General features: G+C 44.4%; 1 protein-coding gene across 1 annotated transcript; it reads left to right on the forward strand.

Moving 5' to 3' along the window:
- Positions 1 to 5,669: 5,669 nt before the first annotated feature.
- Positions 5,670 to 19,820, forward strand: LOC309679837 (3 beta-hydroxysteroid dehydrogenase type 7-like; the record flags this gene model as incomplete). The annotated part of the gene is made up of 6 exons (XM_082493261.1): positions 5,670 to 5,868; positions 9,805 to 9,960; positions 12,894 to 13,002; positions 17,239 to 17,338; positions 18,186 to 18,348; positions 19,381 to 19,820. Exons 1-6 carry the CDS (start codon positions 5,721 to 5,723, stop codon positions 19,818 to 19,820), a joined length of 1,116 nt encoding a protein of 371 aa, XP_082349387.1. The 5' UTR covers positions 5,670 to 5,720.
- Positions 19,821 to 27,320: the final 7,500 nt, after the last annotated feature.

Consider the following 27,320-nt stretch of genomic DNA (forward strand, 5'->3'; position numbering starts at 1 on the left):
GAACTAAACTAAACCAAAGCAATCTTTAAAAAGGGAAATGGCAAAATTTGGTTTCACTGGTCCTGTAGCTACAGGGTTGAATTTGGAGAAGAGGGAGTACAATAGGGCTATTTTCACTTCCCTGATGTTATGGAGCCTTCACACTGAATTGAAAGAGAAATTTTTCTTCCTCCAACTTTGTCTTCCTGAGTTCAAAGCTGTTGCATTAGCTTGAGGAGTACTCTCTTCAAGTCACTCATATTGACTAAGATTTTGGACTTAAAATTATTTAAAACAAATTACTGGCAAGATGAAAGGAAATTTAATGGAAGTTGTTTGCAATGAATCCTGCCAAGTCAATTGTCAAAAGACTGGTTAGGTTTGGGTTGCAACAGTTTTAATTATTGACTTTTCCAGATTTCTGTATGAGCTATGTAATTTTTCTCTCCCCGCACTTCTTGCTTTATTTAGCTACATCTCTTTCTTATGCGGTACTGTATCTTTAATTTGGGTGACAGTAGGAGTATACCAAATGGACTTTCTCTCTCAGCTGGGGTTTCATTCCTCTCTACTTACACAAGGGTTGGACCACACTGTTGTGCAGTCCCAGTTTAATTATATTGTAAAGGTGAACACAGCCTCACACGCTGACATTAGCAATATTCATGATGAAGCAAACCACTCCAACCACGTTTTCCATCTTAGGCAGGATACTAAGATTCATTTTAGCCAGGGCATAGAATGCATCCTGCCATGCCTGTGTAACTTAGAGAGTGGATTTATTTTGAATGCGTGCTCATTTAGAAATATATTTTAATTGAAATGTTTAGTGCTTTATCTTACATGCATACTGTGCAATACCATAGTGTGTTCTTTTCCTTTTCTTCCTAAGACTTTTTTAAAATTCTTAATGTTTCTTTGAGCTCCAATGTGTTTTTGACTTGGATCGGTTCTGGTAGCAGTAACGCATTTTCCTTGCCTTGAGCTAACCAGAAGCAGCAGCGCATTGCACAACCGAAAATCTTTGCAATTCGTGCACCCTCACGTTCACCAGCAACCCGGTACTCCTGGGAGGTGGAGAATGCCTCTCTCCAGAGTATCTAATTTGCACTTACTGTAAAGAATTGGTAGCAGCCCAGGGAAATGGGAATAAACTAGAGAGAAGAGCCCTCACCTGTTCCCACCAAACTCCACAGTCATTTTGCTGTCAACTCTCACAGGAATGGGCCATAAAAACCTGAGCCAGCGCTTCAGCTGGCGCGGACAGTGCTGCTTTCAGGCGAGCAGAGCGCATGGCTCACAGGCGGCTTTCCGAGAGTTTGGCTCTGGGACTGGGGTTCAGTCCCAGTTTCTGCAATGAACTATTTTAATGTAGGAACCTGACCACTGTGACAAAGGCTTCTAAAAGACAATCAGCTTCTGGAATTACTGCTTGATACAATTTATTGGAAATCCATTGTCCACGTTTACAGCCTCTGTGTTATTCGAGATTACATTCCATTCTGGTGTTTGGTGGAATAGGAGTTTAAACTACTCGCAGTTTCTGTGATTGTGTTGAAACCAAGCAATTCAAAGGTGCTATAATTGTCCACAAAGCACATTCCCATCCATAGAAGGAAATGTTAACTTTTTCATCAGTTATTTTACACAGTATTTTTTTTTTTATTTATATCAGTTTGTTTCGTATGTGTGCAAATGGTCCCGGCTCCTCTCATTGTAATAAGCTTTACAACCATTTGGTCTTTTATAGGGCAGCCATACGCAGTATCTTGCAATCATGTAATTTCTTAACTTAGAGCAAGAATAAATCTCATCTGACATGATGAACTCATTTATGGCAGGCTCTAATGTTTGTTGTAAACACAACCTGTTTGTTCCACCTCTTGCATGGTTACTTATCTGTTTTCATATTGCTATGTTATTGTTCAAAATATCTATTTCTCTTTATTTGCTATGGGGTTTGTTACTGTATATGGAATGTTTTGTATTCAGCATTTTCTTACAGAGCAGAGTGGGAACAGTATTCAAGAACCCACAAATACCAAAGACCTTTCATGTAATGCACTGAGAAATAAACATACTGTAAATGAATATGATGTCAGGTGTCCTGTATTTACAAAGTTCAGAGCAAGTTCAAGCAAACTGCATCCTGACATTAGGGCATCTCTTTTTCTTTCTTGCCGTCTCAACTTTCTCTGACTAGGTGTTTGCAGGTCTCTTAAAAAACAAGACTGTGCATGAAGACCCTGCTTGTGGTCCTCGTCTGTGGGGTGGAGGGGCCAAAAGGGCCTTCGTTAACTGAAGTCAAATCTGACAGTTTCCTTGTTCTTTGCCCATGGTGGTACTGGCTCTTCTGCAGATATTGCCAGACTGCTTCAGCAAGCGGGACCACCACCTCAGAGGTTTGAGATGTGTCTCTAGGACACACTTAGTCACCACTCTGCATTTCCAACCACACGAACCAAACACAGGGGCACATCCTGCCTCTGTGGTGAGCCACGAAATTCCTAAAGCAGCCTGGGTAAGCCTTCAAGCAGTGTCACCTTTGAGCATCTTGCTTTGCATTGCGGAGCGAGGCACTACCTAGATAGGGCAGACTCGTCCTGCAGGAACAGCCCTCCTGTTCCTGCAGGAGTTTTACAGCAGCGCAGGATCACAGCTTTCCCTCCACTGAGCAGGCGCTGGCTGCAGCAGACCGCCTGATGGGGAACTAGCCAGAGAGAGGTCTGCAGTGCTTAAAAATGTAAATTTAGAGCACAAGTTCTATGAGGAGAGGCTGAGGGAACTGGGGGTGTTCCGCCTGGAGAAAAGGAGGCTGAGGGGAGACCTTATCGCTCTCTACAGCTCCCTGAAGGAGGGGGTAGCCAGGTGAGTGCTGGTCTCTTCTCCCAAGGAACAGGTGATGGGACAAGAGGAAATGGCTTCAAGTTGCACCAGGGGAGGTTTAGGATTGATATTAGGGAAAATGTCTTCACTGAAAGGGTTGTCAAGCACTGGAACAGGCTGCCCAGGGAAGTGGTTGAGTCGCCTCAAATAAATACCCTGGAGGTATTTAAAAGATGTGTAGAAGTGGTGCTGAGGGACATGGTTTAGTGATACCTTGGCAGCACTGGGTTAACAGTTGGACTTGGTGATCTTACAGGTCTCTTCCAACCAAAATGATCCTATGATTCTAAATTAAAATCTGTTGTTATTTGCAACTTGCCTCACTTCCTCAGAAGTTTCTTTACAGTTCTAGGAAGCCGAGTTGGCTAATCTAAGGCAGCAACGGCTGCCCGGGCCCCCTCCCCGCCATCCCCTGGTGCCTCCTGGGCATCTGCCTCCTCCAGAACCCACTGCCTTTGCCCACTTGCGCTGTCTCTGACTTTGCCTCTGGGCTTATGTAGACCCCCCGACTCGTTACCTCATGTGACAATTCAAACGGGTAGCAGAGGATGTGGTTAGGGACTTTTTTTTTAAAAAAAATAAACCTTCCTACTCTGGCAACCGCTCCCCATTCAGATGCGAGTACCTGTTTGCAAAGGGAGCGCCTGAGCCGTGGCTGTAGGAGAGGGCCTGGGCTGCTTCTGTCAGAGACGTGACAGTTCTGGTTTCTGAACTTGTTTTTTTATATGCTAACGAAAACAAGAGATATGTAAATCCCAGCCAATTTTTTTCCCCTGCTGATCAGATTATACTGCAGATATGCAGATACCAATGTTGTAGCAAAGTCTGAGTCTTGTAAACACTGAGAAATGTCCACGGTGTCAAGGCCTCTGCTTCATACAGCTTTTTGCATCACTGATGAGGACGTACTCAAGGTTACTTGATGCCAAACATTCCCATGCAGCACTTCTCTGGGTCTCTCAGGGTGTATTTATCTCGGGTTTTGTGTCCTAACACCTCCGACTCTGATATATTTATCCTTGCAAAAAGTCCTCTGAGGGAAGGCAGTTCTGTTAATCACTACTGTACAGATTGGGAGTTGCTGGATAAAAGGCTAAATTAATTTCTCGGGACGTTTGTGGCTGCGCTGGCCTGCCAAGCACCAAATTAGCATCAGGCCCATGTTGGTCTCTGGGCCATTATGGCCACTGATTGTAATCACAGCAAGGGGAACCGGCGCTTTTCCTAACGCTTAACACAGCACAAGAAAAATCAATGGTACAGTTGAACAGATTGAACTTCTAGCAGGAGCTGATTAAAAATATATATATACACGCACACAAACCAAACACGGTTACTCCTTGAATACACTGTGTTAACTCTTCATAACCACATGCTCAGCAGAGTAGCAGGTTGCTATACAGCCTGCTTTCTTAAACAGAGATAAACATTAGCACTATAGTAAAAATGACTCCAACACTATAGCGCTCCACATTTCAGCCTGTTGTACACAACCAGGGAAGGGCACCAGGAGTACCCCCACCCCAACTCAGCCTGAGGCAGCATCTGCAACCCATGCACACAGACCATGACACCGGGGACAGGGAAACAGCAATCCTGATATGGGAACGAACTGTTCCTAAGCTTCCCCAAGCAACACTATGGCCAGAAAGGCAGCTACGGCTATGTACTTATTATAAAGAAAAAAGTAAGCAGGGAAATTACATTACCCTGTTTGTCACTGATACCTCTTTTAGGGCAGTGTGTCTACAGTTCACAAAAAACAGCGACAAGTTGGTCCAAAGATGGATTGGAAAATATTTGACTACTCCAGACTTAAGGCAATAAAAAAAGAGCCTGGTAGCTGATCGGGCCCAACTTAGTTATCTTTCAGACTCTTTATGAGAGGCAGAGAGAGAAACAGCCGTGCCACAGGGCCCCCACCCCTTTGGACAGGATTAAGCACCCTTAGCCAAAGCCAATCCCTTTCTTTAAATAAAATTCATATGACAACTGGATAGCACACAGCCTTTGCAGCCTAGCAAGGAAAAAGTGTATTAGCCACTATCTGGCAAATAAAAAACAACAGTCCACTCTTCTAAAGATGATGATAATTAACCATTGTAACAATTTGCCAAAAGATGCGGTAGAGCTTTTACTACTAGACATTTTTCAAATTAAGAGAGGACTTTGTGTACGTATGCATGCAAATATTCCAACTGAAAGATGAACTCATTCAGCAGAGCCATACTACATAATCAAACTGACAGAGACAGTGATGGTAAAGTTGCAGATAACCCTTCCTGACCCTGCCTGTGTTGTGGACAATACAGCTCAGGGCAAATCTGCTGCTGTACACCATCGGTACGAATTCACTAGTGCACGGGAACAAGAGCTGTGTAGCTGCACGCTAAAGGATGGCGGCCCTAAGTACACCTGTAGGACGCGCCATCTTTGTGCAGCACCCGGGGAGGTCCAGGCTACAACAGCTAACAATTCGGCCCGTGGGAAAGGGCTGTCCAGGATGGAAAACTGCTGGCATCAAAATTTTGGACTGAGACTGGCCACATACCAAGGCAAGCTGGAGGTGCCCCGCTGATCACGGGCTACTGTGGCAGAAGGGAAAGGCTGAGTCAGAGAGCCCCGAACTGGCCCGTACACAGCACTGGTATGTCTGTGGCAGCGCTTGTGTGACTGTGCCAATGAAAACCTGATTTATATATAACTGGATGGAGTTAATGTTCAGCCAGTAACTTTATATGACCGTTAAACTTTAGACTTAGTTCAGAAAACATTGTCTGAGAGATTAACGGTGCACGATAGGATCTTGGCAGCAACCTTCTCTCTACTCCTCAACCACAAAAACAACTTCAGAAATGGATAGAGCCTGGGTCTACCTGGTGACAGGAGGATGTGGTTTTATAGGGGAGAAGATCGTAGAGCTCCTGTCTCAGCAAGACTACATCAAAGAAGTCAGAGTTTTTGATTCAGTAGCAAGAGAAGAAGTAGAAAAATTCACCACAGGTAAGAAAAGGGCATCAGCTTCTATTTAGCGGCCATAACCCTCCCTTTCAAGACAGTTGATGTTATGTTGGAGATGCCACAGTTATAGGCATGGGGTAGGAACCTGGATTAAACACACTGCATGAAGAATAGCTTCCAGCTCAGAGAGATTTTTCAGCACAGGACTAAATCAAAGCAAAAGGTCCATAGTGTGTAACCCCAGCAGATCTGTCACAGGGAGGATCTAAGCCCCCTCTCAGGGATCAGCTGTAAGGTGCGACACGCACACCGGGTACCTGGCACGGGAACTTGGCTCACCCGGTTGCCTCTGCTCAACCAGTCTGACTAACAGCAAAGGGACAAAATAACATGCTCCTGAACTGCTCCAACCAGTTACCAATTCTGAGAAAAACAACCAAAACACCCTGACAATAATAGTATCAAGCTCAGCATCTGCTGCAGATATTGTGAAATAAATTACAGAAATAATTGTGAGAAACCTATAACAGCCTTACTGTGCTGTGCATAAAAAAGGAAGAGGTGAGTCTCAGTAAACACTCTCAAAGATATTAAATTAATCCATTTGCTCACATTCTGAGAGCTGCCTTCTGATGTTTCACCAGGGTTGATTACAGTGAAGTATGTTGGGGAAAAGCAACCCGGTTTACTGGATTTGAGAATACCCCCCCCAAACAAGCCAGCACAGCTCACACTGCTCTGCACAGTTCATGGTGGGCTGCGACTCCCTCTCTCCGACTGCCCAAACCTCCAGCCTGCTTCGAATGAGGGAGGAAAAAATGATAGGGGAGAGTCTATCTGTTAGGAGATATCAATAGAAAAGAGATAGGCTTAAAGCAAGCTAGAAGACTCCCAGGGAAATATCGCAATCAGAAATCCTCCATCAGCAGACGAACTCACCAGACTGGTTTCCCCAGGCTTCAGGTAGCCAATTGCCTGAAAAGCACCCATAATTGAAGAAAAATCAAACCCAAACCTGTTTAAACCTTAAGGAGCTGCCATAACCCATGCTCCAGGAGAGGTCTGTGGCCTAACACCACAGCAAATGACAGAAAAATGAGGCAGGAGCAGCTCTGAGGACCATCCCAACCTCTTGTTGCTTTCGCCCTAAGGCAGAATCAGCTCCGCATGACCTTCCTGACAGATGTTCTTCTATCCTGACCCCAGGCCACCTCGGGCACCCAATTTCTGCACCGTCAGACCGTTACTGTTGGTACGGTCTAATCTGCAATTTAAGTGCCTGATTTCTCATCTAACCTTACAGGTAGAATAGGTTAATACTGTCGTTTTTTACAACAATCTTCATGATGTGAAAACCACCTTGTTTGTATGTTTGAATGTGTCCCTCCCTTCCCACTCCATGCTGTTTTCTCCTTTAGGCTAAACCAGCTCTCGGGCGCTCCTCTCCCCTCCGCAGCTCACACTTTCTGTGTCTCTGGGCATTGGCATTGCTCTCTTCTGGAAAAGCTGCACCGAGGTTAGGACAGAATAAAGCTGATGGATTTATTTCTTCTGTCCTGCAAACTATTCTCCTATTTGTACCTGCCAGTACAATTATGCCTTTTTCAGAGTTGCAAGACTCCGCGGACAGGCAATAGCTCCTGAGCTGCCCTGGACCAATTTAATTCTCTTGTGAAGACCTGCTGCCTCTTCCCTACTCAGCCAAACAACTTCTCTTTGTCCCTATCAAATTTCACCTTTTTTTTTTTTTTTCCAGACTCTATTACTTACATTCAGCTTATACTCTAATCCTCCAGCCTACTTCCAGTCCCTCCCAGTCTGATGTTATCTGCTGATTTAATGAACAAATCTGCCAGATTCTTGATGAGATAAAAAAGACTCAAATACAGCAATAAGCCCTGGAGAGCCCCAGGGCAGCCACCTACCACAGCTGGCAATTCCCTGGGAACTGTAATTCAGCCAGCTCTGTGCTCACCCTAATTTGGCTTACTTAGACCATGTTTTACCAATTCACTTACGAGAAAGACACAGAGTTTCCAAAGCCCTTCTAAAATCAAGATAGATGACATCGACCTGTTCCACAATATCCGTACAGCCTGTTAACTTGTCATAAGAACAAAGGAGATTCATCTGACTTGATTTGTTCTTGACAAATCCATGTCAGCAGCTTCTATTCTCCTTATTATCCCACAGGTGCTCACACACATGTTGTTTAAGTGTGTGTTCCTGAATTTCCTAGGGTTGAAATCAAGCTGTTCTGTAATTTCCTGGCTCCTTCTTTACATCCTTTCTAAGCACAGGTGTTTCATTTGCTCTACTGCAGTCTTCCAGTGCCTCCTCCAAAAGTCCTCCAAAGTAGCTGATGATGCAGCAAAGCTGCAGTGATGCCCATCACCTCTTTAGTAGGCCTGGATAAAGCTCACCGAACCTTATCAATCTGAAAATTTCTCCTGGTTGCCGTGTATCCTCCCTGGGTTTGGCTGAGCTCTCATCATTCTCTTGCTGGTCTTAATTGCACCAGCTGCCTTAAGACAGCTGATGCAAAAGAGACTATTTGATACTTCAACCTGAGTGCTTATGGGCTTTTCCTCACCACTAAGGAGCAGCAAAATCCCCCCCGTGGGTTTGCTGACACCCTGCTCCACCTTTCTGCACTGGTAGAGACTTTCAGCATCAGCATCCTCCCCTGCCCTCTGCTCCTCCAGGCAAGTGTATTACCTCTACTATGTAGGCAATGCCTTCTTTCTTGTTCTGCTCTAGTCTTGCTGAATCAACTCTGCGCTTCAATATTTAAAAAATTTAATATTAAAAATCCTATGAGCTAGTTCACTAAATCTTGGTTACGCTAATTAAGAAATCAATTTGACCTTTTTGTAAAACTTCTGCCTCTTCCTACATGCCACGCTTCTTAGCAAATGCTCAGCCAGCTGACCTACTGTCTTGAATGTTGTCTCTCCTTTGAGTTCATGAGGGATAATCCTGTTCTTTTATCCCCTTGTCCTTGTAGTTGTTCATTGTGGGTTTATGTATCATAACACTTCCACGGCTGGAGTCACAGACTCTCCCCTGAGCTGCTCATGTGCATGATCCTTCAGAAATCGCCACCCGGATCCCTGGCTGCATGGGGCTCTGCAGGGAGCCACCAGCCCCAGGGCAGAGGAGGCATCTCCTTCCCAAAGCAGTCCCGTGACTGCCACTGCTCTCTGGCTTATTACAAAAGCCCTGAGGAGCACAGCTTCCTAACCCCAGCTTCTTGCTGGCCTATTCCCAACTACAGAAAAGGAAAACATCCCAATTAGACATTACAACGCTGTCTCAGAGCAAGAAAACTAGCAGTAAATGCCAACAGTAGCCATGTATGGAACAGCTATTTTGAGGGAGAAGGAGAGGGGCAAAAGGAGACAGGGAAACCAAAGTGAAGAATTTCCTACAAAACTTTTCAGCCTGTTACATTACTTTCCCTTCCCATCTATAGTATTTGCAATTTAAATAAGGCTCTATGCAATGTCCCTTGAATTCCCCCAGTATTATCCCCAGTAAGCTCTAAAAAATCCTCTGTCCTATGGAAATTGTTCAGCACAGCTTCACTCATTCACGTGTGCTGGAGCAAACCCTGTAACAGCGGCAGCTCTGGGCCAACGGCCTCCTGTTCACGCTCAGCTCTATCCGTGCACAAGAGACAGCCACAGTTACACTGACCCACAGGCGGTGCAAACTGGAAAAGTGCTGTGCTGAATTACACCCCATACAGATCTGCTGAATTACACCACATACAGATCTGGCTTCTTGGGGTTCAAAATTGGGCATGTATCTTCCTCTGGTGCAATGTATTCAAGTGGCAAAGCCGTTCGAGTGTGCTGCAGCTTGCCCTGCAGAGGAGCAAGCTTCCCAAGCAGGATCCTCATGCTGCATGAAGGTGAGGGTGCTGATTTGTACTATTTTTTCCCCCGCGTCTATGGTTATATTCTTTTTCTCCAGCTACCACTCATGTGACAGTGATGAAAGGAGACATTCAAGACTACAATCTGCTCCTTGCTGCCATGCGGGGAGTTCACGTGGTTATTCACACAGCTGCTGTCGTGGACTACAAAAACACTGTGCCCTTTTGGGAAATGAGAGCTGTCAACGTTGGGGGTAAGCTCTTTAAAACAAGCAATTAACTACAGCCTGAAATTTGCACGCTTTGGTGTAGTCATACAAGAGGCTACAACAAACATATCCGCTCTGATTGAGTGCTCCCTTGCCCCCTGGATTTCACACACACACCACTCTGCTATGAGATGAGAGCGGTGCCCAGGACCTCTCCTCCCCAGCAGGGAAGTTTCTGCCTTTGCCCCGCTGCCCTTGCTCAGGGCAGGCGGTGCTGCTCCTCTCCACTGCCAAAGCTTCAGCTTAGGAAGTCAAATCTGGACCCATATATATAGTTAATCTGGTCAGGGGTATAACTTTCGCTAATAGTACTGAGGTGATTCAGAACACGCCTCTATAACAGTAAGAAACTGTTTAGTATGTGAGAAGGACAGCAATTAAAAGTCAACTCTTATTCTAGATACCTTATAGCTTTCCCAGGGAGAAAAATCTACCCTATATACCAGTGCAAGACTATTCCAGTCGAACTGCATCCATGCTATTAAGGGGGAGGTGTTATTTTAATTATAGTCAGAGTTCACAGCTATTACATGTCTACAAGCCACGCATAACTGAGAGCTCCACAACACTCTCTTCCTATCACCAAGAGCTGATTTCATGTTAGGTGCAAGATCTGCTTAAAGAAAATTTGTTCATAAATCTAGGAAATAAGCACAGGCTATAAAAATAATGAAATCCCTATTACAGCAGCAATTCCAATGGCACCTCAGGCTGTTAGCTACTAAAATAGTTGTTAACCACAAGGAAGGCATTTTATATATATTTTATATATATCTCAAACTCGATTACTGCTTAGGGCTCCTACTATTTGCTGATGCATTCAGGGGCAACATTTAAATTCCATCCTTCTTTTCATTGCTGTAGTTGTTTTCAAAACCAGATGCTTTTAAGAGCCTGCACTGTGCATGCGTACTGAGAATATTCAGAGCCCGAGGGTTACCACTGCCTTTTAATGGCTTTGTGAGATCTTCCTCTTCATTGTCTGTCTGCTATGAGCAAGGTACTTTGGTGCAGTGGGGTCTGTACAGACAGCAGTGAACATTGGGCAACCCCCCTATTCAGCAAACCAAACCTCTTGCAGATGTTTGCGACATTCCCAGAAAAACACACAGGCAAAGTTTTTTCCAATGTGACTGGTGACTGAGCGCCTCTTTGAGAAGCACAGTTTGAGATGTCTTAACAGGAGCCTTATTGTCAGAGACAAACTATTCTCCATTTCTGCCTCCCCTCGGGTGGCTCCACGTAGATCTCCCTGACATGGGGCTGCTGCCCTCACTGGGACTTCTCAAAATCTTGAATCGAGAGATTAGTCTGAAGTTTTCTCCTAAAATCATACCAGGTAAAAGAATAAAAATGAACTGTATTTGATACCTGCTGCAGCCTTCATGCTACAAAAAAAAAAAATAGGGTCATGACAGGTCAACTATACAATCCTCTGGCGGGCTCCTCTGCGTAACTCAGGCCACAGAGATGCACCCAGTTACCGCCTTAAGCCCAACAATTTGTGGCTAAATTGGACTATGCCTTTTCAAAAGACTTTTCACCTAGAATTAAGGACTGCAAGTTAATGGGCTCTCTATCATGTCTTTCAGCAAGCCATAACAATGCTGCAGAGTAATAGTGTGGCTATGGTTAATTACCATTTCTGGCAAAAATTTACATCTATCTTCTGCTTTGATTCTCTCCTCTGTTTCAACCTCTGGCTGCCGAATCCTGTCATAGTCTTGTTGACTAAATTGAAGAGCCCTCTTCTACAAGAATTATTTTTTCCATCTAGTCGCTTAAAGACTTTTTAATCTGCTTTTTGTTAAGCTGAATGGATTTTAACTCAGCTGTTTCCAGTGATGTTTCTCAACAGGGGTTCTCAGTTAACTTCACATTTTGTGATAGGCTCATGGAGAAGTAAATTGATTCTTTTCCACCAGGTCTTCATATTGATTCACACCCTCTGAAATTATCCTAAACTCAGGATTTCCTTGATAATTTCAGATTATGCCCTTAACAACAAAGAGAACAGAGGAGTCACAAGCCCTCCCCACGCAAGATCGGCATCAAGGCTCAAGGGCAGAGCCTGATTAGCCTGGTATAAATAGCACGGAGATTTCCAGATACCAACCCCACGGGTGGCTTCCTTTAAGACCTGCTTTATCAGATTTGAAGGCCCTCAGTATGCGACCATGGTTGTGCTGTTGTCATTGAGGTTCTCGTAGAAACAACTTGAATCAAAATCATGATGAATGCAAAAACCATCCCTGGAAGAGTCATAAATCATTTAAACCCACCCCGCCCCCCCAACCCCCAAAACCAGCGAAACAAAAACCACACATGCTGATCCACAAGTTCAGCTAGAGCAACCTTGCTTAAACCAAACCATGCTTCAGATTCTTCTGGATTTCACATGGACGTGTAAGCTGCCCCCACTATTTTATTTAAAAACCTGCAGCTATCTAGAGCCTGTTGCAATGATCTTCACCCCATAGTCATCCTGCAGAACTTGTATAGAGCGATGCATGCAACTAAAACACCAATCCTTTTGCCAGAAGGCTGCAATTCACCATTTGACAGTCTGCCCATGAATCAAAAAAAGATGGAAAACATGGAGTTTTGCCCTGCTGAGCTGTCAGCTTCCTTTTTGTTAGCAACTGTTGACGCCAAGTTAAGTCAGTCATCAATAGCCGTAGAGGTTAAGCCACATTATAGTTGTAGATGTAACTGCTACTCTCACGTTATAAACCATCCATCCCTGTGCAAACGCACCTGAGGAACTGCAGCCCTGACCTGTAGCTTTACATCTTCTCAGCCATAAAAAAGATGGATCTGTTCCAAGTTAGAATCCCAAGTCTGGAAATCTCTTTTGATTTGCATGACAGGAATCAAGGCAAGGTGGTTAACGTTTGCCCTTCCCAACCTGCCCCCAGGTACTGAGAATGTGTTAAGGGCCTGCTGTGTCCTGAATGTCCCGTACGTTGTCTACACAAGCTCCATTGCTGCAGTGGGACCCAATACCTCCCATGAGCCCATGTTCAGGTAAGGCTAAGCAGATCTTCTCCGTTAGTCTGGATTTCTGGTTAAACAGCAATGAAACTGCAACCAGATGGAGATTTTTGCTGTGGCTACAAAGGAGAAGATGGGTCTTCCCCTTCCTGTCTATTCCTCATCTTTCTTGAAAACCCTCCTTTGCTGTTCTTTGCTTTCAGGAATGACACTTCTTCCCAACCTAAACTTGAGCAGTAGTGGATACCACTGATTGAAAGAGTTGATTGAGAGATGTGTGACCCAACTGCACCTCCAGGCTGTCCCCTGTATGTACACCGCTGCTCCTCTAAGCCCTAAAAGGGCTTAGATAAGGGTTTCAGATGAGGTCTCGGATGCTTAAGGCTTGTGATACGGTCAAGTTGTATCCTGCTGTTGGGTCAGAGCTTTTGCTCTCCCCTCACACTGAGTCAATCCAAAGGGCAGGTGGTGCTCTACTGTTATCCCCCCCCCCCCTCCCTCTTCTTTTCAGCTCCAGGGTGAATCGATAGCAAGCCTGTACCCAGCTCCTATTATCAAATGCGGTCGAATGCATACAGACTATTTTAGCACTATCTCTGAGAAAAGCTAGTTGGCCACATAGTCTTAGGGAACAGATGCATTTGGTGTGAAGTTGCCTTGCAGAGTTCATGTGTAATTACACTCTTCTGTGACCCGGATCTGACCTGTAAATTGCACCCTTCTGTCCCTCAAAATCCTTCTTCCTGGCAACATGCTTACGAGGGCTAACTCCTAGACTTTACACTTTTGGGCATTATGTTCAACCTCTCTCTTCTGTATGTGGTTCCTATGAGACTGACCACAGACCCAGAAGAAGAAGCAGAGCTTTAGAAAACCTCCTACAGCAAAAGTGGGATTTGGAGTAATACAAAGACAGTGGTCAAAATTATGATTTGAAGGGGGGTTTTGCTTATAGATCTTTGATATCCAGAGCTGACTTTCACAATCAGCTGATACTCCTGCTCAGGACTCAGCACCTGGATACCTTTTGTATTCATGGGGCAACAGTACTTGCACCTTGGGAACTGGGCTGATATTTCTGAAGACCAGGAGCCGAAGTTTTAGGTTAAATTTGAAGTCAAGTAGAGATAGCTGCAGTCTGATACGTACCATTGTAAGGCTCCTTGCTGATTTCAAGCATGGTTGTACCCATACAGACCGTTCAAACCATGGAAACTTGTGGGCAAAGGGGAACTGGCTCAAAGTCAAGTTTTGTCTCTATAGGCAGCCAGTCTGGACACAGCTTCAGTCATTTGGCTCTAGAAATTTGAGCCCAGCTAGAAAAGACTGCTTGAGCCGTAACTTCAAATGACCTGCAAGCCTAAATTTCATAATCACAAGTAAGCTAAGGCATAACCCAGTTGTTCCTGAAAAATGTTTAAGCACCCAAATCTGTAGAATAAATGTCTGGCTTATGAAAACCATCCATGAGAGCAAAAAATCTCAATCCACTTGGGACCATGAGCACTAGAGGCTCTGTGTCACTGAAAAACTATGGAATTTGGTCATTAGCGTATCTAAATAATTTCTAGAAATGAATGTAGATACAGGCACATCCTTGTCAGTATTTTAGTCCTGTGACTTAAGAGAGATGTGAATAGATGTCTGAAAAATCTACCCACAATCTTGCCTTTGGCTTGTAATGGCGGTACCAGTGGGTGCAAGCAAAAACCCATCTGGGCTGACGCTCATAGACCTACACATGAGCACCCTCTGTCCACCAACTCCAATCTTTCCCCAGCACAAATGCAAATAAAACCACCGCCTAGAGCCTTTAACTTGTTTTGCAGAACACAGTCAGGTTCTCCCATGATGCTAGGAGAAAGCCCGAGAGTGGTCCTCGTTCTGAAATGACTTTGATTTTAAACTAAGGGAATTACAGACTACAAAATGAGAGAAGGGTCAGACCCTCAGTAAAAAATTACACCACTTGCCTCAATAGGGAGCCCAGTGAAGACTGGAAGGCAACGTCATACGGTTCCATTTTCCACACTGAAAGCACAGGTGATGCGTCTTCCCCCTTCCTCCTCTTCTCATCTCCCCTGTCCCCACCCAATCTGTTCTGCTCTTCTCCCTCACAGTCCATGATCCCGCCTGCCTTCCTTTTTCTTTTTCTCTGTCCCCTTTCTCCATCATTCCTTGTACAATTTTATTTAACTCACTTTTACGTGCTTGGGAATTGACACAGACAAAGCATGATTAGTCTCCGGACGGGGTGATGGGTGCAGGGATAATGCTCACACCTCAGCATCCGACAATAATAGAAAATGCCTCTGTCAGTCTCAATCCCTCTGAGAGAGCCACTGCTGAGATACCTTCTGACAATGCTGCTCCAGTCTTATTAGCGTTCAGTTATCTGTGATCGTTTTGAAAAGCAAGAGCATTATGCTGAGCTCTTTGTTACTACCAGGCTTCAAAAGGGGTGGGGGGAGGCAAACACGAGCAGAGCTCTGCAGCCGGGGAACGGCAGGCAGGTTTGCCCCTTTGTGAAGCTGCTGCTTTTCAAAAGCTTTGCAAGGTGAAAAAAAAATTTGTATTAAAAAAAAAAAGAAAGCAATTAAAACTAGAACTTCTAGATAACCCCCCTAATTGTTTGGGGCCTCTCCCGGGCTTGCAACAAACCACACACAATCAATCTTTTGTCTTGCTTGTTTTCTGGTTTGTCTCTCGCTCATCACCCTCAAACACAGGGAAGGGGAGGAGGGCTTTGTGAGAAAAGCCTTGGGTACGCGGGGAGGCCGTACTTCTGATGCTCCGAATTTATTTCTGTTGCCGTAGCACAAGAAGGCCCTGATCTCAGCTGGGATATCTGACACACAAGATAGTAGACTGCCGAATAGACAAGAGAAAGGCAACAGCATTATCCATGTTTTACACATGGAGATCTGAGCACAGAAGAGAGTAAGCAAGTTGCCCAAGGTCAAACATGGAGCCCAAGGCAGAGCTTGCTCTCCCGAGACCCAGTGTTTGACAAAAAGACCTCTGCTGCAGATTTGCTGCAGGAACTTGTCACAGGCCACTTAACCCTTCCAAGGGGTGCATCGAGCCCCATCTGCAAAAGGAGCGTGATAATTCTCCGTTGCCCTGGGTGGGGGTACCACATGCCTGGCAAAGTCTGCTGTTTGCGTCAGGTGAATTTCTCTACAAGCGCAAAACATAGAGCAAATTAATTTAAAAATGTGAAGGAAATCTCTTGCAGCACACAGAGGGCAAGAGAGCTTATCCATGCTAGTCATGGCGACAGGGGGGCAAGTGGCCACTATGGTATTCATGGATGGTCCTTCCCAAAGCTTCAAACAAGGTTTCTTCACTCCCCAGCTCCCCCAGAGCCCACTTGAATCTGCTTAACCGAATCCTGCAATGGACTAGTATTGATCTAGGACCACTGAGACAAAACATCAGCGCACTGGTGGGGAACAGAGCTGCTTTCTTGGTTCTCCTTAGACTTACTTCAGGGCCTGTGAGGCCAGTTACATGTTAGATCCCATGGGCTTTCCTCCTTGCAGATGTAAGTTAGGAGGCTGAGGAGCATGTTGTTTTCCATAGTGACAACCAAGTGCCCCCAGCATGGCTGCAAGCCCTGCTTGCCTGTAATCATGGGTCCCCTTCTTTGCTCTTTCCCTCGAGCTTAATTTGCTAGGGGAGATGAAGGAATAATTCCAGCGCAAAGCCACTGCTTGCAAGTTGTCCCATTGATCACTAGCAGCTCTATCACGTCACTGGTAAACGTCTCTGAACTCCAATCAACTCCGTGAGAAAATTAAGCAGCAGCTTCTCCTTTTGGTTTATGGCTCATGAGAGACTTTTCTCTACCTCTAATGAAAAAATGAAGTAGGATTGCTCTCATTTTCCTGCCCTCCATCTTCTTGTGCTCTTTCCACCTCGTTCAGCCACTTGTGAGTTGCTTAAAAAGCTAACTGCACTGCCTTCTAATTTGCCTGCCAGAATATTGTTTACTTCAATCACACTATTAGACAAAAACAAATACAGCCCTCAGAAATCAAACCACCGCCCTCATGCAAACCAGCCTGTGAACACCTAGAACCATCTGGTATTTCTTGAGGCCTTCTTTCTCCCAAACTGCAGCAAGAACCTCAGATTCATATAACTCGCAGCCGGCGGTAAGACCCCGGAGAGCAGGGATTGCAGAGTAAATCATGCTGTGACAAATGTCTCTAAGCCCTGTGTTCTATTCCATGCTCACTCACCATCTCTCACAATCTATTTCAGAGGAAATGAGGACACCAAATACAGTGGGGAAGTGGAGATGCCTTATGGGAAGACAAAGGCCATGGCAGAAAAACTTGTATTTGAAGCCAATGGAAAAAAGGTACAAAAGTCAATGGTAGCAACCCCGGCACAGGCAGAGAGGAAGGAGAAGGATGGTTAGAAAGACCCCACAACTCATATCTAAGTGTGTACCCAACTGTTGCCTTGACTTGCCTCATTGCCAGAGCCTGATATTCCCTCTTCAGGAAGCGGCCAAACTCTCGCAAGATCAAAGGGTGCTGCCCTTTGAGCCTGTGCTTTAACTCCACCAGAAGGAGTGTAACTTTGGAAAGAGCTGTGTTAAATTAGGGCCTAAAAAACCAGGTTCACCTAGTTCATACTGCATAAAGGGGTAATTTAAGAGTAATTTAAGAATCAAAAAGACTAGTGTACCCGGAGTCAGTCATCTACCTTAGTTAGCTGGCTAGTGGTTTTAGACTGCCAGTACGTCAGCAGACAGATGAGTTCTTCCAGAGGATGAAGCAGAATGTAAAAATGAGACCTGTGTCCTAAATCACTGCCTGGAGCATTTCTCTCTCCTGGTTTCAGTTTGAGGCCAGCCAGCTTAGCTGGCTTCCTCTGGTACCTGATTTAGATTGTTGCAAATACTCATTTATACCTCACAACTGCAGAAGAATTAACACCCCTCCAATCCAACATGTCTCAGTGAGCACCACATGAGTGCAGGTGTGCTATGGAAAAAAAAAAAAAAAAATCATCAAACCGGTCACCTCCTTGCATTTTTAGGGACCCAAGCCAGGTCCTAAGTGTCCAGAGCATCTCTGGAAATGTCAGCTCCTCTAGCCCAATATTCCCATGTTTTGGTTTTATCTGGCAAACCTAACATCACTGTGGAAGATTTCATCTCCGAATCCGTCACTCACTAACATGCCCCCCTGATTTTACAGCTGAGCAACGGTGGTAAACTCACAACCTGCATCATCCGTGCAAACACAGTGTATGGGGAAAAAGCAACGTTTCTTCAAGAGCTGTATTTGTTTGCCAAAGCCAGGAATGGTGTGTTGAACTACCTGGAGCCTGAAAACACAGAGCGCAATCACACATACGTAGGTGAGTGAACGATTGATCTCTTTGCATGCGGCGCTACCAGGCTGTTTTAGTCACAGGGGATTTTACAAGTCAGCTTAACCATAATCTTCCAAGACAGAGAGATGCGTATGGTAAATAAGCACTGATATTTTTATAACCACAGAACTTAGACTGGCTAAAAGCATTTTTAAAACAGTTGTTTACATTCTCTCATTTTTCCTAGGAAGGGTTTTCTTTTTTTTCTTCCTCTCAATATAGGGAGAATGCTGTTTAGAAAACTGGAAAAAGTCAGGGGAAAAAAGGATAGAGATCCAATCTTTCTTTTTCTAGGTAAATGTTTCAAGGGATACGGGGGGGGGAGGAGGGAGGGAGAGAGAGAAATTCAGGCAACATTTTTAAAATGTGTTTGGTTTGAAAAGATACTTAATTTCTGCTTTATTAGAAGGAAAATTAATTCACGCTACTTGTAAAATTCCTTGGAAAAAAGGCTGTACTACATAACTGATTTTAGCAAGCACGAGAAACCACTCAAAAAACCTATAGAAACAGTTTGTTGTGGTGTTGAATGCATTTCAGGGGAGTATAACTCACCATTAAATCATGCAGAGTTTTAGTTATTTCTGTGCAGCACACTTATATGTCTTTTTCCAAAAGTGCAGATAACAGTAGTTTGAAAATGCTGCTAGAGAAGAATCAGGCCTAGATAAATCAAGTGACTTCTTCAAAGGCTCACAGCAGAGCCAGGAATAAAACCCATGAGCACTGCCTCCCATTCATCCTGCTCTCACTGCAAAACACTGCCCTTTCGCTTCACGTGAACCAGTATCACAAGGCACATTAATTGTCCAGCTCAAAGGGGACACCAAAGGTTTAAAGGATCTCGGAGGTCTGGATTAACTACTCAGTCTCTCTGCAGTACAGCAGAGTAACACGATGAGTGCTTTCCCTACTTCGCAGCACTGAAGCCAGCAGATCCCGTGTACTCATTCTACAGTAAACAGGAAAATTTAGCTCCTCCTGAATACTTGTTTCTCTCCCCTCTTATTTCTCCAGGGAACGTTGCATGGATGCACGTTCTTGCAGCAAGGAACTTGCAGCTGAAACCAGATTTACTTGCAGGACAAGTGTATTATTCTTACGACGACACTCCATCAAGAAAAGGTTTTCTGATAAGGTATCAGCTGCTGTCCTCTATGGACCCCTCAGTGAGACTAGGCTCACACATCCCTTACTGGAAGATGTGGTTAATGATACAATTGCACAGGATAATCAAGGTCATCTTGTACCCTTTCTGGAAGCCACAGCCTTTTCTAAACTTGCCTTTACTGAACACGATAGTCACCACCTTCTCCTATGAGACAGACAAAGCCTCCAGGCATTTTGGGTACAAACCGCTCTTCACCTGGAAAGAGAGCAAGCACAGAACTGTACAGTGGTTGAAAGCAGCTGCAGGGAACCTGGAACACCCCCAATTTCATGAAAAGAAGAACTAAGCAGCATGTTTGGGGTAAGGAGAGAGCTTATCACACCAGCAAGCTTCATCTGAACTTCACAACATGCACAGCTTTCTGGCAGAAATTTTGCAAACACTGAGAAATCCTGGTACAGAGAAAGAGCAAAACTCTCTGGCTGCAAGTATATACCCATGCCATGCCAACAACTCAGCTATTTCAAGTGTCATATGAAACACCAGGGTGCATTTGAAAGCATCCTCTTGCAGGTACGTGCCCACAGATGCCGGGCTTGCTGGCCTCGCTCATTCCCACGGTGCCACCACTGCACGGGGACCACTCATGGGAACAGGAGGGACAGGTTCAGATGAGAGATGGTGCACAGTGAACACCTTTTTGATAAAATTAGTTAACCAGTTTTGTTCTACAGCCTGCTTAGCCTCCATCTCTTTCTGTGCTCAGCAAACGGACCTCTCCCTTGCCCTGGTCTCAGGCAGTTGGTGGAACGGCTGTACCCGGCTCATACGCTCAAGGGATCTTCAGCGATAATTTTGGTGAAGACAAGGAAAACCCAGCAAATTCTTGCTCTGTTTTGGTGATTAATAAAAAGAAAAAAGAATTCCCTTTTCCAGAGCTACCTTCTTCAAGATGCTTCCTGTTACTCTTAACATGTGGAACGGGATATCTGTTTTGAAATAACCCTGTAAAAAGAAACTTCCAATCTCTCGCACTAACAAGGTGTAGGCTGACTTGCTTTCTAATCGTATGGATGGATAACTGATGCCTACAAGCTTAGAGGTAGAATTCGTACAGTTTGTAACTCAAATTCTCTTACCTCACAGCACTCTAGCAGCAAAGCAAAACAAATTAAAGCCCATGTTCAGGTGCCGCACTGGCAGACAGAAACTTCAGTGAAGGCCTTAAGGGCTGCGTTTATGCTAAATAATGTCTGAACTTCAGGAGGAAGAGGTCATTTCAACTCATTCCATGGCACTGGAACTACACAGTCCATCCAGGAGCAGTATTTCACAGGTAATATTTTCCTAACACAGATGGGGCAGGTGCTTCCAGAAGATTCACAACAAAAACTGTGGTTTGTGTCAGTTTATCAGCTCCTCCATTTCTAAGACATACACAGAGACTGGTAAACTTATTAAGCATGACAGAGATTTCAGTTTTCACGTCAGCTTGGAGGAATGGGACATTTTTATAATACTTGTTCTAATCTAAAATTAACTCTATTGGTATCACACTTCTGTGTTCTGTGAATACATAGCCATCTCTTGAATTTTCCTACAGTAAAAGCGTACACATGCACAAATAAAAGCCTCTTTTAATTACAAGTACCCTAATCCTCCTGGAAAAAGCAAGTTTCAGTATGGCATCCTTGATAGAAATGATCAAAATTTGCTTCTTTTTAGTCACAGTAATTACCCAGGAAGGAAAGCAAAGCAATACTGTGTGAGTTGCCAGGATAACTTTGCTGAAATTCACACTCACAAGAGAATTCTTTGCAAAATGAGATTACAAGTCAAAAGACATTTGCTCTGCTAATTCATTAATAGTTTCATATAGCAAATAAATTTGGGGGAAACTATTGCAACCTGCTTATAGAGAATTTGGGGAGGTGAAGTGTGTAAGCTATCAGTTCCCTACTTTTTTTTCTTTCTCCTATCATTTGTGCTGGGAGGTTTTCCTGCGTTTTCTATTTCACTAAAAATTCTCTTTGCGTTTTTTTCTGTTTGTTTGGGTTTGTTTTTTTTTTTATTTTTTTCCCATTATTCAAATGGTAGATGACACCTTGCTAAGAATTTGACAAAGAAATATACACCTAATTCCTCAAGCGCATTGCCGGAGCGCCGCCGCAGTACGACAGCTTTGACCTCAACAGGTTTTCGTGCTTCGAAACCTCGGGTTTCTCTTGCCAAAAAAGAGCCACTGGGTGGAGCTGCAAGTCTGCGAGACAGGTACCTTCCCCTCAGGAGTTCAAGTGTTGCAACCGCTTTTGCTGGAGCTGTTTTTTAAAAGAACCCGGAGAGCTGCCAGCGAGCGGGGCTGGTGGCTGCGGGACCGCCCGGGGGTGTCCGACCGCCCGGGGCTGCGCTCCGCCGCCGGCGTTGGGAGCTTTGGCCTTCCCTCGCCCGGCTGCACGCAGTCATCGGTTTATCTCCACATCGTCACGTCATCAGAGAGAGTGAGGAAATTATTTTTCCACTCAGGAGTCATTAGAAAAGAATAAAAGTTTGCCTTCTATTTTTAAAAATAGAATTAAATATGGCCCTCTGGCCTTTGAGAAAACTTCCCGAGTATAAGAGCTGATGCTTTCAGTCCCGTTCAGAGCCCTCGTGGGCTTTGTGGGATTTGGAGCTGCTGAAGGTATCAGATGGGACAGTTGTCAAGGCCCTATACTGTCCCAGAGATCAATGCTTTACAAGCTTTCCTGCTTTCAGAAACCTTGCTGGGAACCTCATCATGCTTTTGTTCCTGTCCTGCTCATCATCGTCTTTGATTTTGATGCTTATCAGGGGGCAGATGACACGCAGGATAAGGAGCAGGGATTTTTAAAGGTAGTTAGGTGCAGGATGTTTCAAAAGGATCTGAGTTAGTTGGCTGCTTAGCTTATTTTGTACCCATCCCACCTCAAAAGCAAGTAGAGGATTCCCTTTCCCTGCTCAGGGTAGAAGTGGGGGAAAAAGTTAGACAGCAAAGCCTCTGTGCTCTTTTCCAAAAAGATGAGTAAGCTTCCTTTGGCAGCCCTGCATTTTGGCTCCTCCAAGCTAATGCTGCTGCAGACTTCCTGTTAGATCCTTGATTTTATCAGATTATAACTTGTTTTCTCCTGGCAATGCTCTAATTCTTTCTACTGCACTGGGCTGTCATTGGCTTTTCTTTTCAGGGTCTCAGCCCTATTATGTAACAGCAGCAGCAAAAAAGGAGAAAAAAAATATTTCAGATCTGTTTCTACTTCTGGAGAGGAGCCTTTGTGCACAATTACTCATCCAAGAGATTCAGCAGGTATAACTGCTTCCCCCAGGGGCTCCATTATATAATTGGATTTCAGCCATACAAATTAAATCCTATCTTACCCCTTAGTTAAGCCAGGCAGTAAGTATTTAATGCTAATATCCCTGACAACTATTGCAGGGAGCAGCAGAGATGAAGCACAGAGGAGACAGATGCATGCGTTCTCTACCGGAGGAGCAGGGAGGACGAGCAAGGAGTGCATTGACAGAAAGACACCTGCTATATTTTAAACAGGGCTAAACTTCCCCAGCACGAGCCACGGTGCCTGCTGGAGTTGCTGGCTGAGCTGGAACGTGGTTCTCCCTTCGTTTTCCATCCTCCAGTGTTCCCATGTGTGCACTGAGCATTCACCCCCCCCCCCCAACACACACACACACACTTCAAAGAGCCACATGCCTAACCCTGTTTGAGTTTCTGTGGAAGTCTCTGTTCTTGTGCAATGTCTGAAGGAAGCAAGTTTAGTAATATTAAAACTCAAGCCAAGCACACAAACAAGCAAAGAATCCCCAAATTAAAAAGAAAATCTCAACTGAGTTACTCATTCATCTGCATTTTCTGTTATGTTCTGCCTTCTCCTGGCATGTTTCTTTTAGACAAAGCCCTCTGGGCAGAGACCATCTCTTTTGGTGTCTGGTACATCAGTCACATAGTTAGTACATAGTAATAAAGGAAAATAGATTCATGGTAGGAGTTAAACCAGTCAGTCTGGTACTGTAATTGGAACATAATCTCATATTGACAGTATTTAACACAGGATGCGCAGGGAACAGATGGCAGCACGCCAGGCCCCAATCGTTCTGCAAATATTGGAAAGATATTTTCCAAGTCCAGCTCCTGAACCTCATCTCCGACGTCGGAAGCTTTGCTTCCCCAAATGGGCCTAGATCCACTCACTAATCCTGGCTGAAGCCCAACACGCCCATGTGCTCCTGACTTTGCAGACAAGCTGGCTAGCAGCGCTTCTATTGCTAACCATCCTAGAGATGTTTAAGGAGAGATGTGAAAAAGCATCAAGGGCAAAAGCGCTCCCAAAGCTCTCGAGACACTCATGAGCCTTCCCCTTACGGATAGAGATCTTGCCCGCGACACAAGACATGAACCCATGTGCACTTTCAGGGTCAGGGATGTCCACCAGCAGACCAGTCTGCTGCTCCTTTCATCTCTGAAATCTTCAGTCGTACAATTAACTCAACGGGGGCATATTGGCCATAAAGAGTTGTTCCTTTCTCTAAGCCTAAAACACTGAGCTAAAGCAGGTAAAAGAAGAGGAAGCACGTTTATGTCCAAGATGCATCTTATGGTATGGAGTGCAACCGTGTCAGTGCAGACACAAACTCAGCTTTCCAAGGCTACGGGAGAAGTATACCACGCTTCTTATGTCTGCTACAGGAAGTTTAAATTGATTTTTCTCTATTTCAGCAATTAATTCCCATTAATCAACTTACTGTACAACGCTGCACTATAATTCACAAGTTTTATGTATTATATGAATAAAATTGCACATATATTTTTATGTGATTTTCATTTAATTGAATTCCAAGGAGATTTATCTGCTGGGTTATTAATAAATCTTAATATGGCCTATAACACTCAATTGATATTTAATTAACCTGCAATAACTGCCTTGTAAAATGTAAATTAAATGCTTTATTTTTCCAGGCATATAACCTTAAATCAAATTCTTCATTCTACCAGCAAAGCAAAAAGAGGAGTGGGGAAAAAACAAGATTGCAGGCAACCAAACCTTAGACTTGAAAATATTTGATGTTTAAAGAAGTTCAAAATGGAAACCGGATCCACACTTTGTAATCAGTTCTTCTCCCAAGGAAGTACTTTTCCACTGTCTCCCCACCTTAAAGATCACAAGAATCTGGATGGATTTAGATGAAACATCAAAATCTCAGGAGACTTGAAGAGAAATGAGAGGCGCCCATTATTAATAATAAGGTTGCAAATTCCCATAAGTATTGTGGTATTTGGCATTTTTCTTAAAGTCTTGGCTCCTAGAGTCACATTATCAAACAAGAATGTCAATTTTCATTTAAAAATAAAAAAAGGAAAGATGTTAAAGCCCTTTGATAGGGGAAGAAGTTTGCAAACCTGAATGTCAAAGGCATGAGAACTAAGAGACAAAAATACATAAAATTTGATCCTTATCTTTAAAAGTATCAGAACTTTTTGAGACTTGAGATGTTTGAAAACTGGGAGGTGGCAACAAATGATCAAAACAGCCTTTACGAGAAAAGATGAGAACAGTCCAAATTACATTTTAAGATCAAACTGTTCCCTCTCCCTCCCCAGCAATTTACATAGATCTACATTAAATACCGCAAACTGCATCAACAACTATTTCTGATTTCAAAACTCGGATAGCGAGCTACCTTTGCAAGGTGATTTGAAAACTTCAGGACCGTATGTCTGTCTAAAATTGATAGGCCTATAAAGTTTTACTGCCATAGCATCTAAACTTAGTATATCTTTCTTTTTTTAATGCATGGAGCGACCAATCTGTCTTAAAATATTTCATTTAATAGGGTATTTCCACCAAAGGACAGTAACCCATACTGTCTGTAATCTGTCTGCATTAGATCACTTTAAAAGGTATTAAATGAAAATCAAAAGTTAAATGTACCATGGATTTTAAAGGTGTCACAGCATGGAAGAATAAAAATGAAGAGAATGGATTCTGACTTGCAATGAATGAACGGAAATAAATCCAGATCTTCTGTAATGGAAAGCCTGTCCTCCCTCACTGTTCAGCCTCTCCAGTCACTCCCTCGCCACCCTGCTCGCATCAACTACAGCCAGGGAACCCCGCTCAGCCTAACCACGTGCCGGAACTCTGCCCAAGAGCTCATGGGACTGGGGGATTTCTCAAACGGCTCCGGCGTGCCGTGTAGCAGGAGGGTATGTGATCCTGCCATCCCGCAGTTACTCAAGGGCTCGCATGAACTGCGTTGCTTAGAAAAGCATTGCTGACTAGCCCAAATTTTGCCACTCTCACACTTTGCAAGCAGCTTTGCTGCTGCAGAAGAGGAGTACCCGGAGCGGGGAGTCAGCAGATGCAAGTGGCCTCATGCTCGCCGTAATTGACTGGAATTTTGCAGACCTGGGTTTAATCCCCAGCTCCAGCACGGACTCACGGGGTAATTTACAGCAGGTTTCTTCCTTTCTCTCTCTCTGCATTTTATGCTTTTGGCAATTGATCAGAATTAGCCTCCTCCCCTTACCTTTCATCTTTTTAATGGAGGAGAACATATCCTGCGAATGTGCTGCGTCGGATCTGTCAGCGATGGCTTGCGGGGAGCTGAGCGCAGCCTGAGTCTGCAGACCACAGCTCCTTCCCAGGACAGTTGCATTTTACTGTACTGGATAAACATTGACATGGTGGATTTTTTTTTTTACCCCTCAAAGCGGGTTTCTAATTGAGCTGAATCTAGTACAGCTCTCATTAAGGACTGACCATGACTGACAGTTTACATTTACTTGGGTAGCACTTTTTATCAGGCAAAGTCACCTGGGAGCTGCACCAGGAAAAGACACAAGAGTCCCATCTACCCACAGACTATTGCTAGCGATGCTCCTGGGAATTAAACCACAACACAAGGAACAAATGTAATAGTTTAAAAACTGGGGGTCTGCAAGTTCTCAGAAGTGCTTGGGACCTAGGACCTGACAGGTTCCCCACAGAAATTTTACCACTGAGTTTAATAGAAGCAGAAGTGAGCCAAGTGTAGGTCTGCTGGTGGCCCCTTAGTGAACAGTCTCTCTCTCTCGGGGGTGTAAGAGCAGACCCACCATCACCTGAATTACTTCTCTCTGCTCTGCCCACTGAACAACAATCCACATGAGTATCCTATAGTGACACCCATGTCTAGCCCTAGTCCTAAATCCCTTTATGACCATACCACCCTCCTGTTAAACCCCAACTCGGATCTCCTTTCCTTTGAGAAACGCAGCAGGCTAAATATTTCTGACTTCTCCACGATGCTCAAAGTCACCTTTTGTACAGGGCTCTCGCAGCAACAGCCTCAGTGGGAATGGAGGACATTCACCTGCCTGGCAGATACAGCTGATAGCAAACCTGTTTCACAGCAAGTAACCAAGAATCAAAGCATCTACAGTCCTGCTGCTGCTGGTACCGCTGGGAGTAATCCCAATTGCTTATACAGAGATAGGTACCGACTACGTGGGATCCTTAACAGAAGACAGACACAGCACTTGCAAGCTCTGCCTTTCTCAAAATTCACATCTGGAAATGAGCAATTGAGCAAGAACCAGCCCCACGAGACACATCTAAATCAGCCCATCTTAATATTGGGCACATGCTCTTAACTCGCACATTGCCATGCATTCAAATGATTAATGGTTCAATATAAAACTCACATAGCATTGTACAGTGGTACTGTAGCGCATCACCCAGATCGATACACACGCCTTGCCCCAGGAGAAGAACTGGGATTTTTAAACCAAAGAGAATTAGGTCCCTGATTTCTGTTAGATTTCAAAGGGATTTAG

Source organism: Vanellus vanellus, assembly GCF_965231255.1.
Source record: "Vanellus vanellus genome assembly, chromosome: 19".
Taxonomy (NCBI): domain Eukaryota; kingdom Metazoa; phylum Chordata; class Aves; order Charadriiformes; family Charadriidae; genus Vanellus; species Vanellus vanellus.